Genomic DNA, 15,029 nt, shown 5'->3' with positions numbered 1-15,029 from the left:
ATGCAGTTCCAGGCTGAATCTAAGCTGAAGTAGGACTTACCCCAGAAATTGGTACACCTGTCAAAGCTCCAGATTCCTGTTTTGCAAAAAGAGAAAGAAAAATTCTGAGTTAGCTTTCCATGACTAGAATTGAAGGCAATGAAAAATAAGCTAAACTTCTAATGCTCAAAGGAAAACAAAGAAGGGTCATGTAAGCAACATGATTCAGTTCAGGTGTACACTTTGTTTCAGCTTAATGCAGCTCATGTCTAAACCACTAAGAAATGCAGAGCAGGAAGTTACACAAATATACTTTATGTGACCTCAAAAGTTCCTAGCATAAGTTTTCTTGAAATAATACTATACAGAAAATCTAGTTCAGTGTAATCTGTGCAGTAAATGCCAAGTGTAAAATGCAAAAGTGCAAAATGGTAAAGTGATTATGAAAAAAACACAGCTGTGGTGACACCCTAAGCAAAGGCAGACACCTGATTTTACAATACAGCATTTTAAGTCTCATATAGGCTGTCTTCCAAACACTACCAGAGTTTTTCAGTTACATTCCTGTTACAGAATCATAAAGTCATTTCAATTGGAAAAGACCTCTTAGATTATCACGTCCAGCTGTTAACCCAGCACTGCCAAGTCCACCACTAACCCATGTCCCTAAGTGCCACATCTATACATCTTTTAAGTATGTCCAGGGATAGTGACTCCATTACTTCTCTGGGCAGCCTGTTCCAATATTTGACAAGCTGTGAAGGCTCTTGTCTTACACTCATTACCTGGGAGAAGAGACCAACCCCTCTGGCTGCAACTTCCTTTCAGGCAGTTGTAGAGAGTGGTAAGGACCCTTTGGAGCCTCCTTTTCTCCAGGCCAAACAGCCCCAGCTCCCCCAGGTGCTCCCCATCAGACCTGTGCTCCAGACCCTTCCCCAGCTCTGGACTCACTCCAGCCCCTCAGTGCCTTTCTTGTAGTGAGGGGCCCAAAACTGGACACAGCATTTGAGGTGTGGCCTCACCAGTGCCCAGCACAGGGGGACAATCCCTGCCCTGCCCTGCCACCACACCATTGCTGATCCAGACCAGGAGCCATTGGCCTTCCTGGCCCCTGGGCACACCTGGCTCATGTTCAGCTGCTGTCACAGCACCCCCAGCTCCTTTTCCTCCACACACCTTCCCAGCCACTCTGCCCCCAGCCTGTGGCTCTGTCTGGGGTTGTTGTGACACAAGGGCAGGACGTGGCACTTGGCCTTGCTGAACCTCACAGAACTGGTCTCAGCACAGCCTGTCCAGAGCCCTCCACAGACCCTTCCTGTCCTCCAGCAGATCAATGTTTCTGCCCAAGTCAGTGTCATGTCCAGACTTAGTGAGGGTTTCCTGAAAAATTTATTTAATTATTTAACTATTTCATGACAATTTCTACTTGCTTCTTTAAATTTTTTGTGTGCAATTGTGAAAAGGCATTTTCAGTAAAGCCATGCAAGTGTATTTCCAATCTGAATTTCATTTTCTTTAATTGTCATTTTACTTAACTGGATTTAAGACAACTGTTTATAAATGCACTAAAATGCTCTACATGAATCTGAAGTTTAGCTACCATAGAATTAATATTTTTAGACAGAATGGGCAGTTTTTCTCATTTATAAAATGCTATAGCTAACATTTATTAGCCAGTAGCTGTATTTTTTAGCTCACTGTAAAAAAGAATTCAACAGTGTGGAAATTAAGACAAACACGTACATTGAGATCACATTATTGAAACCATTTTGGCATGAACTCTAATTGTATTATCTCAGATTTGGAAACACACAGCAAATTTATTGGCCTAGACAGTGTACTTTTCTTAATCCTTAAACCAATGAAAATGCACAGCATCTGAGCAGAATTGGTAAGATATAGGTGGTCAGCCTAATAGAAACCTCTACTCACCCGGCTAGGACAGATTTTCTACAGCCAGCAAAAGGAAGAAAGAGAAAAAAAATGGAAAAAAAGAGGAAGAGAAACAGAAGTTCACATTTAAAGTGATGAGCAATTCTGTTCTGGTGCTCAGGCAGTATCTTTTTCAATTTACCTTGCTCATTCAGCTTAATACAACTCACTTTTATTCAACCTTCACACAAATAAATGTCAGCAATGACTTCTAGTGGCATTTCCATTAACACATTAGCAAAAATTTTATATTTTGGGGAAGTTAGAGTTCTATTTAAAAAAATTCATCTTGTAACTTGTCTTCACTACAAAATACATGTATTCTTATTTAACAATAGCTCAGATTATCAGGAAAAAGAATGCAAAATTGCAACATCCAATCTTGAAGTTCATTAATTAGATGCCACTGTGTCAGAAAAATTGGTGCTGCATTGAAGTAATCAAACACTCAACTTTCTATAATATTATATAACAGTAGAAAACAGCACACTAATCATAAACCAAACAATAGTGGTCTAGAAAAAGCCATTAGTCCTAATATATGGAGTCTGTCAAATCCAAATGGATACAGTTATATTTTTGTAAGACAAATTTCACACAAATACTGGAAAACATACCATCAGGCCATAAATCTCAGAGGAGCTTCGTACGTTTGGAAGTATTTCCATAGGAATATCAAAGAACCTGAACACAACAAAAAATATAGTCAGCACCAAATCAGAAAGCATTTTGCACGTATTTTCCTAAATATGTTTAAGCTATAAAGAAAAAAAGCAACTCTAAAAGGAACTTTTTCTTCTAGGTTTTAATCTATAGCAATGTGTTTTTCCACTTGTTACAGTGGACACTGAATTTTGGAGTAAAACAGCATGTATTTCAACTTTTGAGGACATATCCAACTCTTTTACATAGAAATTAATGCCTCTTCCTACAGTATCTTAATAATACACTTGTTGGTTAATTCAGATTTCAAATAGAAACACTATCATTCCAGCTGCCATACAAATTTGATTAAGTAATAAAGAAATATTAAATCACAATGTTCTGAGTTGGAAGGGACCCACAAGGATGGCCCATACAGGGACTGAACCCACAACCTGGGCATTATTAGCATCATGCTCTAATCAACTGAGCTAACTGTTTCCATGAACCAGGCCTCCAGCTACAGAAAGATTCTGCTACTTTTAGTCAATCCAGACTGTTGTAAACTGGACATCTGGAGAACAATGAATCTTAGCTATTAATGTCAACAGTAAATAGAACAGTACCTGCTGATCTTAGATAAAGAGATTCTCACCTTTAAATTAATTAGAAAATATTTAAATAATAGTATTACTGTAAAACTGAGCTTACTTGCAGAGGTCAGGATCCCATTCCAAGGAATGAATGTTGAACAACATCGTTCTACTGGCATTGGTGACATCTGTACAGTGAATGCCTCCATTCTTTCCACCTGTCAAACTCTGAAGAAAAAAAATCACAGCCTTCCTCAAAGAGAGATATAGGTTTACTTCAACAAATCACACACACAGAAAAAGAAAATCAATATCACAAAGTTTTCACCTTGGGATTACAAACTCTTATTTCTGCAACAACTAAACTGGCAGACCTAACACATCTTTCTAAAATCCAAGATTTTTCTGAAAGTGTAAGCAGAGTTTTACAGCAAACTATAATGTTAAACTACACATAAGCATCTAGGAAAAAATGTAGTGGTACAGGGACAGTAAAAGTTCATCTTGCAAGGAACTTTATTGGAATTCTTTTAATAGCTTTTATTGACACCATTGTGTCATCAGTGGGGATCGTGTATCACATGCAGAGATTTACATGATATGGAAATTCACTGTGACAAGAGTGACAATAAACTCACAAATACATACCCATATAAGCCATGAATCAATAGTCCCAAACATGGCTCTTCCATCCTCAACTGCTTTCCTAATCTCTTCCACATTATCCAAAAGCCACCGAAGTTTCACTGCACTAAAATAAGTGCTAAGTGGAAGACCAGTCTTAAACTGTAAAATTTAAAAAATAATTTTAACACCCTGCAAGTATTTTTTCCATTAATACTGTAGTTATATGTAAAAACGGTGACCGTAAGAAAAAAAAAAAGATACAAACATCAGAGAAATTACACAAACTTGTTATTTAAATAAGGACTAAGCATACAACACACAAGTCTGAAAACATCAAAATCAAATGACCAGTGCAATAATGGACAAAGATCAAAGCTGATCTAAATGCAGTTCAAAGATCATTTACATGGAAAAAGTTGTTTGCAGAAGGCTTGTCTTATCTAGGATATCTCCATATGACTAGACAATAAGTAACAACAACAAAAATGAGCAGGGCAATACAGGAAAGATGAAATTTGCATTCTACTAGAACTTGAAAATCATGTAAGTTTATACATTTTTGACATCCATTTCCTGCCTATAGGAAAACATATAAAATAAAAAATATATAATACTTATTCAATCAACAGAGGACAACAATAATCAAACAACTGTGACACATTTTTGCAAGCATTTAGTTTCTGAATTGTTATATATATGCTCACAAAAAAGAATGAATTTGTTTTTTATGAATGATCTTTCTTGTTCTCAGATTGGATGCAATTAATTTCAATATTAAGGCATGAGAATGGATAATACATTTCATACCAATAAATTGTTTCCCAAGGTTTTTTCCTACTTGATCTTAATTTTGTGTATCATGTTTATTTCATATTGGCTAGATAGCACAGGATGAGGTCTCAATATTACTCATTAAACTTTTGCAGTGAGAATTTAAATGAATGTTAAACATTTATTTTAAGGAAATTAAAAATTTGCTAGTCTCATATTGGTGTCTTATGCTCATTTTTTATTATGTGACAAGCTAAGAAGGGACTAGAAACTACATCTGACTTTGTTTTGAGGAATTTTAAACACATATATCCAAAACATTATATATTGCAGCAGCTACCATTTAAGTGTTCTGGAATATCTCCTACCTTAGAAAAAGTTTTGTTTTTTCCTGGAATTCTTTTAAGAAGACGTTCAACTGTTGACTGGGTTCTCAGGTCAAGCCACACTAAAAACATGAATAAAATTATTTATCGTGTGATTTAATACACAAAAGTGACATGTTCAGCCTGCTTCTATGAAACCACAGCTCTTGCCAGTGAATTCCTATTTTTATCTTTTCGTGTAGTTGAAAGAATATTGTATTGCCATTGTATTTTAAAGGCACTGTTGTAAAAATTAAAATGGCTAAATAAATTCATTTGTTTTAGAAGAACAAACGATTCGAGAAAGAAGCAGGATTTTCCACAAATAGGATATTTACTTTATCAGAATATAAGCAAGTGACTAATGCTCCTCTGCAGCAGATGACTGTGACTAAACTAAGAGGTTAAAACAAATAGCAGGTTGATTATTTACTATTTCTATGTAAACTTTCAACTAAAAGACTATGTTGGAGTTATCAAGGTAAAGCTGGGTTTAAGATAAAACTGTTAACTACATGTATTTGACTATAGAAGAGTCCTGGTTTTACAGTCATACTATGCCAAACTTTATCTGGCATTTGACATGACCTAAAAAAGTAATCTAGAAAATTACCATTTTCAGCTGACAATATCTGAAAACCTAAGGTAAGTTAAAAATAAAACTCTGAGTATTAATAAGTATTCATTAAGTAATCAATAAGTATTTATTAAACCTACTTAACATGATTTTCCTTTAAAGTTAAATCAACAGCATCCTGAAAATTTCAAATGAAGTGACTTTCAATGCAAGTTAGCGTATTTTGTGTCAGGAACCCCTCAGAAACACTGGGGGCTTTTTTTGAAAATCAATAAAGTGATTTATTAAGTAATAATTTTTATGGAATAGTATTTTTTAAACAGCACTGGTGTGTATACAAACACACATCTTACAACACAGATATCAAAAAAGCCAAGAAATTACTAGGCTAGGCCACAACCAGATCTACACAGGAAACTACCAAAGCATTTTTTCCACAACATGTTCATGCTATGATATTACACATTCAGAAAGTATAATAGTTACCAATAGCATTATAAAGAGGTTGTCCAGTTGTCTTGTCCCAAACCACTGTTGTCTCTCTCTGATTGGTGACTCCAATGGCTTCAGGACAAAACAGAAAGTATCCTTTTCAGAAGGTTTGTTTTCCCCTTTTGGGGTTGTGAGGGAGGGAACAGAGAGGTGGAGAGGAGGGAGGAACAGGTAAGGAGAAGAGGAAAGTAAATGGGAAATAAAAAGCTTCCAACTTTTTCAAGATATAAGACAGAAATATTACTTCTAAGAACTCATTTTTGCTGATTAACCTATATGCTCTAAACTTCTCTTTTTCAGCCACAAACTAAGACAGCAACAACAGTGACAGGGAAAACAGCTTTCCTAAATTAAAGTCCTTAACTAAATTTCAGAATTTCTTCATCACTTGTCTCTGTGATTTTACATAATTATGTTAAATCTACTTAGTAGATTCTGCATTGTTAATATTCACAAGGGACTTATTTTCTCATTATCCCTCCCCAAAAACTGCTTTCAGATACAATCTAACATTTAGTTTGAGGCTGGCACATGCTGTCACCTTTCTATTTATTAACTTAAAAACAATGGTATCTGAATTGCTCAACCATGAGCATGTTAAAGCCCTCCACCCACAAGTACCTCTTATGTTAGCGATGTCTATGTTCAGTTCGTTCATTTTCTCACAGGTCCTTTCCACACATTCATAGACAGAGTTTAATATTTCCATTGGATCTTGCTCCACCCATCTTTAACAAACAGTAAACACCAGTTAATAAAACATTACATAAAAAAAATACCAGTTTGAAAAACAAGCTGAGCATTTTAATACAATTATAGCTAAAATCATGTTTTACATATCTATGCACAGAGTTTCGTTTTGTTTTATTCTATACAGAGGGCATTGGCAGCAAATGTTAGGTCAGTTAGGAGCAAACAAACAAACAAAACCTCAGAGAACAAAGATATTTCTATGGACCAAGCTGGACTGTGATCCAAATGTTAAAATCACCAGACTGATCACCTTAAATGAGATCTCATTTAAACTTTAAACTTCAAGGTTTAGCCTTTAAATATGTAAATGAGTGATTAGAGCCAAACACCAAGTACTTTTAGTTTCTGTAACTCAGGCACATTCTGGACACCCAGTGGGAGCTATTTGATGCCGTTTTTTCTGCCCAGTCTTTTATGGCAGTTACTGTGCTACTAAGAATTATTAATCAGCTTCAGTTTTGATGACTCATAGATTAAAAAATCGTAAGCTCTACCAAACTATACACAAATGAAAAAATAATTTAAAAAATCATACCCTTCTCTAGGGAATTCTTGCTTTATTTCCACTTGATGGTGACTCAAGAGCTCGGCTGTTTCTGCATTAAATACCTGCAAATAAATTACATAATTGAATTTTCTATGAACACAGAAGTTTAAACAACAATAATTAACATTTTTGCTTTTGAACAAATGCAGCGCTGTGACAACAGATAGTAATTTTCTATCATCACCCCCAATATCTATATAACAAGGATTCAGATTTATGCACTTTTAACTGCTTTTTCTTCCTTGATGGGTTGGAAAAGAATCAGATTTTTTTCTTGAGGTAGCTATAGAAGTTAAACTCCTGATGCATTTTAGAATATCTCTCAGTAAAATACCCACTCTTGTTGATAATAACATTTCTTTAGCTCTTGTTGTGCCACTCTATTGCTGGAATTATCTGTGTGCTTTGTTGGGTTAGCCCACTTTTAGGAAGAATGAAAATCTGTGACAACACACAGAAGGGAAAAAACTGAAGAACAATAAAGTACCTAGGCAAACCCCATTTTGTTTCAAAACAAACTACAAGTACAGGGCTCACGAACAATCTGACAAGAAAAGAATGACATTGCAGCAACACAATACATCAAAAAAAGAGAAGAACATGCAGAAAAGTAACTTAAATTTGGATACACTGCAATGAAAATCAGAGGAGTAGAGAATCATGGGGCTTTATCAATGGGTGTTCTTAAGGAATCACTAGTTAGAGGTTCTGCCTTGCTGTAGAAGCTCATCAAGAATGCACAACAACCCTCATTAACCAGCAGTGGCTGTTCCCAACAGGAATCTCTGCCGAGGCCAAGCCAGGGACAGCCGGTGGAACATTCAGCTGAAGTGAGCAGTGAGTGGCCAGAGCGCCTGGCGGGGCAGTGGCAGCATTCCTGTGGGAATGGCTCCTTCTCCCCAGCACCACGCAGAAACTTTTGTATGAAGAACGTTCTGGGACCTAGGAAGGAAAATCTGGCAGCAGGTTCAGGTGAACTGCAGAACATGTCAGTAGGACACCACCCGACCTTTTTATGGCAAGCAGAGCTGAGCCAGATTTAAAAACCACTCACATGCTAAAGAAACAAAATTCAGTTATATTCTACCACTCCCTAGGATACAACTGAATCTTTTCTATACTTGTTAATGCTTCTTCTCATTCCACAAATTTTAGGAATTTCTCTTAAAGCTTTTAATCCATAAACTCTTGGTATCATCCACACAGTACACTTTACTCTGAAACTATTAGAACAACTCTGATAAAAAGGAGGTGAAGTTCTGATTCTCCAGTTTCTTCAGAACATTAAAGAGTATCTTTAGAGTGAAACTTTGAAGTTTAGAAACATTCTATTTGTATATTAGAATTCAGGCTGAAAGGGACCTTGAGCGATCTCTAGTACAACCTTCTGCTCAAAAGCAGGATCAGCAATGATGTTAGATCACGTTGCTCAAGAACTTTTCTAACCAAGTCTTGAAAACCTCCAAGGATGAAAACAGCACAAACTCTGGAAAACACTGAAAGCTCCCCTGCGCAGAAAAGAAGTCTTAAAAAGGTACATGATCATTCTTTTCTGCTATCAGCTGGAAAGATTACATAGAAAGAGCATCCCTGAATTATTTTTATTTACTTATCTATGTTTCATCTACCAGCTCAAGCTTGACATGAATCTACCCTAATAAAAGAGACAGCTCTGTCAGTACTACACATTTGGAAGCATCTTGCATAATTGGATATGGATCTCAAAATGCTATACAACATACTTAATAGGAGAAGCTGTTTTACATGTATGCAGTAGGATTTCTTTACTTGAAATTGCCTTTCTGCCCAAAGTATATTCACATTTACTAGGTTTTTAGAATAAAGACAGAAAGATAGAAGACTTTTTATTTAACCTGTATGTATATATATGACATACTAACAATGTTAAGTATCATGTGGTAATCATTCACCACTAATCATTCAGTATTTCTTGAAACAGAAGATAATGCAAAGGATTCCTACTGGTAGCAGGAAGCACAGATTGAATTAGACATAGTCATCAAGTGAATGCAGAGTGTGTGACTTGCAGACACAGCAATAAACAGTGACAGGAACACATTCTCAACTGAAGCAATAACACTGTAAGTGCACAGATTTTTTCATATCCATAAAGAAGAACTAGGCAAATCCACCACAAACAAACCTGCAAGCTGCTGACATTCTTAACAAAAGCAACAGACACTCCCTGTTATTCAGGGCAAGGGATTTAAAAGTTTCACTGGGAGCAGTCCCTGTTTGAGGCCAGGTTGGACAGAGCCCTGCACACCCTGGTCCAGTGGAATCTGTCCCTGCCCATGGTGGGGGTGGAGTAGGTAATCTTTAAGGCCCCTTGTGACCCAAATCATTCTAGGACTCTATGACTTCTACACTGATAAAGAGAATTCTGATATGTGGAAAGATGGATGAGTCACTAAATTTAAACCTACAAAATGATAAATAACACAGGGAATAAAAAGATCAAATGGGACCTCAAAGCCTTCCTTTCCCACTTCCTCCAAAAAACCACTACTGTTGTAAAAAAAATTCCACATACAGGCCCTGTTTGACAGTGGAGAGACAGAAAAATAAGTAAGTATGAATAATTTAAATAAGGTCAATACACTCCTGTTCGAACAGGTTTGAAGTGTATTTCTGTAATTTGATGGGACTAGAGGCTTTCAGTCCTTTCATATTTATTAAGAACTGATTCCAGTTTATGCTACTGCTATTGCAGTTGAGGGTGGGGGGAAGCTAAAGTCAGTGTTGCCCTAATTTTATCAGCAGTAATAATGAAGAATTGTCTAGGCTATTTGGACTTGTAGAGCTGTCTTGAACAGAGATGAAAGTGAAAGCCACCACATATGTAGAGAATTCTCTAGTGAGAGATTAAAGAAAAGGAATAAATAACATCCCCCTGTACTCCCAACAGAGAATCAGAGCTTGAGCCTTGAGTCTCGGGACTGCAGAGAAGAAAGGCCTACAGAGGTGTCCTGTATGTGAACAAGCACAGAGGCACAGGGGCTGATCACTTAATTCACGCTTTCTGTAGGGTCTTTAATATAATATATCACATCAAGGGGTGCCATTACATATTATTACATATTACTGTATATTACATTCATGTTTTATTATCTTAGTGGAAAAAAGTTCATATCAATCAGTTGTAACAATTTTTAAGGAGTGAACAGAAATATGAGGCTCACGGAAACTACACAAGAAGTTATACAGATGAAAAACAGATTTTAGAAGTAACTTTTCATATCTCTCAAGCTTTGTCATGTAACTCTGCCTGCAGAAAAGCTATTTCTGTTATTCTGTGCTGTATCTTCATGAGTTTCTGTCAAGCTGGAACAGCCATGGCTTTGCAGACAAACAAGCTCAGAGCTGGAGTTCTGAAACTGCATTGAAATCAACCCAGCTGGGGCAAGGATAAGAGACAATAATTCCCTCCACAGTATTTAACTAGGAGTAGTGCAGTCAGAGTTTATGAATAAGTACAGTTTAACAAGTTTCCTAGAAATTACCTTTCTTGGAAGGCTCATGATGAACAGATCTCCTTCACCATCTAGAAGGTAGTTACAACTATGGGATTTAAAAGTAAAACTACACTGTATTTTAAGTGGTAAGAGCTAGGGGAAAAAACAGTATTTACAGGATATTTAATCCTTCTTGCTAGTTATACAATCAAGTTTTTCTCTTTCCTAAAAGGTCATGATACTTTAGTAGACAGGTAAAAAGGATTCCCCTCTGAAGAGGAATCTCAATGGGTATGAACATCTTCCTTACCTAAAATCAGTTTTTGTTTGTTGAAAAGAATGCTGGCAGAGTGATATAGCTTTATTTGATTGTTTCTTCTGCAGATGAAGTAAAGGAAAAGAGAAATATTTCACAGAGGTGGAAAAAAATGTTCCGTAGCTTACTGACAAACTTAAAGTGTTGTGTAGGTACTTCACTGTGTCTTTCAATTCTTGCTCTTCCAGGATAAAATGACAAAAACACTATCCAGCAAATATCTTTGAAAATATCAAACAATGGTTCAGCTGGCCATTAGCTCCTGATCCTGACTTTTCACAAAAGAAGTTATAATGTATTTTTATGATTCTTGAATAATAAGATATGGAACGTGAGACATGAAAGTATTTGATGAAAATATTCAGTGAAACATCTTGGCCAGAATTCAGTCATTTGAGTACACTTATTTAGCCTACCCAGTTTATGTTCCTGCTTGATATTTTTAAGAAAAAGCAACTTAAACAATTGTCCTAAACAATTGCCTTGTACTGGAAGCACTGTGCCCTCCCTGGTAACTCTGAATCTGTTACCCAGGTTCAAGCCAACCCAAACAGAAAAGTTACAATCTCAAAAATAATTACAGATCGTTTTGCAAAAGTAGCTAACAAAGGACAAGATCCAAAATAGGGTTTGTGGAGGATAAAGCTACAGCATAAAACTACCACGGTATGTGTGCTGTGTGAGAGGCAAGGCTAAATAAGGAGAGACAGTAATAGAAATGCACCTGAGTTCTGGTGCTTCTTCAGCCTCTGTGCTCATACAGCCTCCTTATTTACACAAGCAGGAAAAGCAAAACTTGTGTCATGCACAGGATCATTTACTCAGTCTCAGGAGGTCACCTAGCCTAACTTGCTGCTCAGGTAAGCCTAAATTTAAGGCTGTTCAGAGCCTTTTTCAGTCAGGCACTGAGTATCTGCAAAGATGGAAATTCCACTCACCTTCTCAGACCCGGATCAAAGGCCCTCATAGTGAAACATTGTCTCTTTACATTTACTGGGTATTTCACTTGCTGCACCTTGTGTTCACTGCCCACCGTCTTTTCCTGTGCTGGTTCTGTGGTCTCCATAAACAGTGGTTGGATAGCTGAGGACACCCCTTAGTCTCTCTGTGAAGAAAAACCCTTGATCTCCCAAACCCTCCTTCCACAGCCTTGTGCTGCAGCACAGGGATTCCTTTGGCTGGATGAAATCCAGCTCTTCAAACTCTCGTCCTCTGGGGGGGTCCCACATCAGTTCCAGATGCGGCCTCCTCAGTGCTGCACACATGGCGACAATTACTGTCTGAACTCCTCTTCATGTGCACCACCACAAGGATGTATTGCTCACATATATCTAACCTGATGTCCAGCAGGTGTATCTTTTTTCACTAAGCAGCTTCTTAGCATTCTGTCTCAAGTGCTGAGTTTTGTTTAAGTTTATGAATATTCTGGCAGGCCCCTTCTCTGACTGGAATTTCAGTCAACTGGTCACTCCCATCTGAGAGAACGTTCCAACCCATCCCCATGGCTGCTGATGAAAATACTGTGGGGTATCAGCCCTCGCTACCGACTGCTACGGACACCACTGGCAAATCTGCCACCTGAAATTGTAAATTTACACTCTGGACTACTGACACTACCCTTTGGCCCCATTGGGCTGCACAGTTTTTCACCCAGAAGAACTTTTTAACCTAGTCAGAATCATGTCTTCCACTTAAAAAGTTAGGTAACAGTTGCTCTGAACTACTGGATACACAAGTGCAAAATAAGCAGCAAGTTGATTTTGACTTGTGACTTGGTGAAGACAAAAACTATTGGAAAGACTATGTTAAAAAAAAAAAAATAGAGAGATCAGTGAGAAATGTAACCAAAACAACTAAAAGCAAAAGAGCAAAAGACCACCAGAGCCAAGGAAATACTTTGGGCACGCACAACAATACATTACATTCTGGCTTAAAATATTTCAAGGCACAGTCTTTCTTCCAACTCTAGCAATCCCCTTCCAGCACAGAATTCTCCAGATATACGTGTTGTTATCTGAATGACTGAGGGGAGTTGTAGCAGATCTCTGCCATTTTGCCCTCTTCTTTCCCTTCCCCTGTGCTCTGATTTAACTCAGTGATCATGTATCTTATTTGCTCAAGCCCATATGTAACTTTATTATCATAGTGGCATGATCACACTGCCAAGTTTAAGACAATGCTGTATGTTGACATTAATTGAGAGACACTGAGATGGATAAAAGAAGAATTTAAAAGTGACAGACACAATATACTTCTTGAAAAAATTAGGAAGCATCTGAATCCTCTTGTAGACAGGCAAAATCTCCCCAACTGCATAAAAGCCACTGATGAATGTGTGTAGTGTAAGAAATTCCTCCTAAGAAGAACTTGTAAAAATACTTGTAAAAAGAGCTGAAGTTTTACTTTTACTAGTGTTATCCTTTTAGGATAAGAAAAAAGTTAATTTGGCATACACATAAAAGCAGATAGAATTAATCTTAATGCATTACAGGGACCTTCTTCAAGTTCGTTCCCAAAAAGGACTCCTGACTGGCATCCAAGACAGCCCACTGGTGTCATTTGTCAGTTTGGAGTCTCTCCACCCCCAGAGCTGTGTTTTCTCATTTGACAATCGCAGAAGGTCGTGATATTGAGTAATAATGGTAACATAGGTCAAGAAGATATTCTAGTCTCCTGCTTCATGAAGGAAGTTTCATATGGGGGAAGCATTAAAAAAACCCCAAAAAACCCCAGCAAGGGCAAACCAAAACATTCATCTTCCCAATTCATACTCTGCACATTTGACAAGGTTTTATATCTAGCAATTATCTCTATTCCCCTTCCATAGAGGAAATCGTCATAGGGCTTTAATTAAATCAAACTACTGTGACTTAACTGAGTAGGGGACACAACATTTGTAGAGATTTGCAGGCCAAAAGTATCTATAGTAAGTTTCCTACACGACAACATTAGTTACAGTCTATTGCATAATAGAGAAACAACTAGATCCTTCAACTAAAGGGTCAAATATATGATTCATATATTAATTCTCCTATCCTTAAACTTATCTTCCTCTAGTGTTTAAACAAATCAGTGTTTCACAAGGCGTGCAGGTTCAGCCACTGAATGCCTACGGTGCACGAGATGCACTGCCATGCGGGCTGGAGCTGCAGCAGTCACTCCAGCAGGCCCCGGGCAGGTTCTAGCGGGGAACACAGCGGAGCCATCGCATTGTTTGAACACCCGCTAATCACAGCCACCGAACTCACACGGATCTGCTTCCCCAGTGCATGAGGACCCTGTCCATTTGATTCCGCTCGAGGCGAGATACCCGACAGACTGAAAAGCTGACAGATTGCAAACGCAGCCCGCTCGGAGCAGCGGGATCTCGCAGCCCCCTGCAGCAGCAGCAAGAGACGCTGGTGTCGGGCTCGGCCCGGCACCGCTCCCGGCGGGACGGGCGCTGCTCCCGCGCCGCGGCGGGAACGCGACGGAGGGACAGCGGCGGATCCGGCAACCCCGGGCCAGCAGCGCCGCTTCACCGGGAGACAGAAGGCTACAGCCGGAACAGTGCACCCGGCCCTGCGGGCCCGTTCCCCTGCCCTTCCCCAAGGGCACGGCAGAGGCCCCCGCCGGGATGGAGGGGTGTAAAGGCGCGGAAGGCGCGGCTCCCCTCAGGCCGCGGGGGCGCCGCCTGCCCCCGGTGCCGCCCCGATGGCCGCGCTGTGCTCACCAGGAAGCGGGTGGAGCTGGTGCCCTGGTCGATGGCTCCCACCAGCGGCCCCAGTGACTCGGCCATGGGGCCCCTCAGCGCCCGCTCCGCTCCCGTAACGGCCGCGCCGGCGCCGCGCGGGCAGCTCGCGGCCGGCGGCGCGTGGCTGCCGGGGTGAAGCCGGCGGGGGGGGCGGGGCGGGGGGCGCTGCCTCGCGCATTGTCAGCCCGCAGCCAATCGGCGCGCGGGGCGCGGAGGGGGCGGTGCT

The 15,029-nt window shown here is 39.2% G+C and overlaps 1 protein-coding gene across 2 annotated transcripts in view; it reads right to left on the bottom strand.

Moving 5' to 3' along the window:
- The window catches only part of GK (glycerol kinase), a 34,738-nt gene extending 19,778 nt beyond the window's left edge, over window positions 1-14,960 (bottom strand). Inside the window, exons 1-9 of one of the 2 annotated variants that reach the window (XM_063392989.1) lie at window positions 14,783-14,960; window positions 7,267-7,340; window positions 6,600-6,706; window positions 5,973-6,050; window positions 4,913-4,992; window positions 3,795-3,932; window positions 3,265-3,374; window positions 2,529-2,595; window positions 41-76 (exon numbers count right to left, since the gene is read on the bottom strand). In XM_063392989.1, the coding sequence (XP_063249059.1) occupies window positions 41-76; window positions 2,529-2,595; window positions 3,265-3,374; window positions 3,795-3,932; window positions 4,913-4,992; window positions 5,973-6,050; window positions 6,600-6,706; window positions 7,267-7,340; window positions 14,783-14,848 (756 nt within the window). In that variant the 5' untranslated portion in view covers window positions 14,849-14,960. The remainder of the gene's footprint in view (window positions 1-40; window positions 77-2,528; window positions 2,596-3,264; window positions 3,375-3,794; window positions 3,933-4,912; window positions 4,993-5,972; window positions 6,051-6,599; window positions 6,707-7,266; window positions 7,341-14,782) is intronic. The other variant, XM_063392990.1, reaches the window with a different exon arrangement.
- Window positions 14,961-15,029: the final 69 nt, after the last annotated feature.

The sequence above is a fragment of the Prinia subflava genome, chromosome 3, assembly GCF_021018805.1.
Source record: "Prinia subflava isolate CZ2003 ecotype Zambia chromosome 3, Cam_Psub_1.2, whole genome shotgun sequence".
NCBI lineage: Eukaryota > Metazoa > Chordata > Aves > Passeriformes > Cisticolidae > Prinia > Prinia subflava.
The sequence above is the reverse complement of the archived record's forward strand: the minus strand, read 5'-3'. Positions and strand labels throughout refer to the sequence as shown.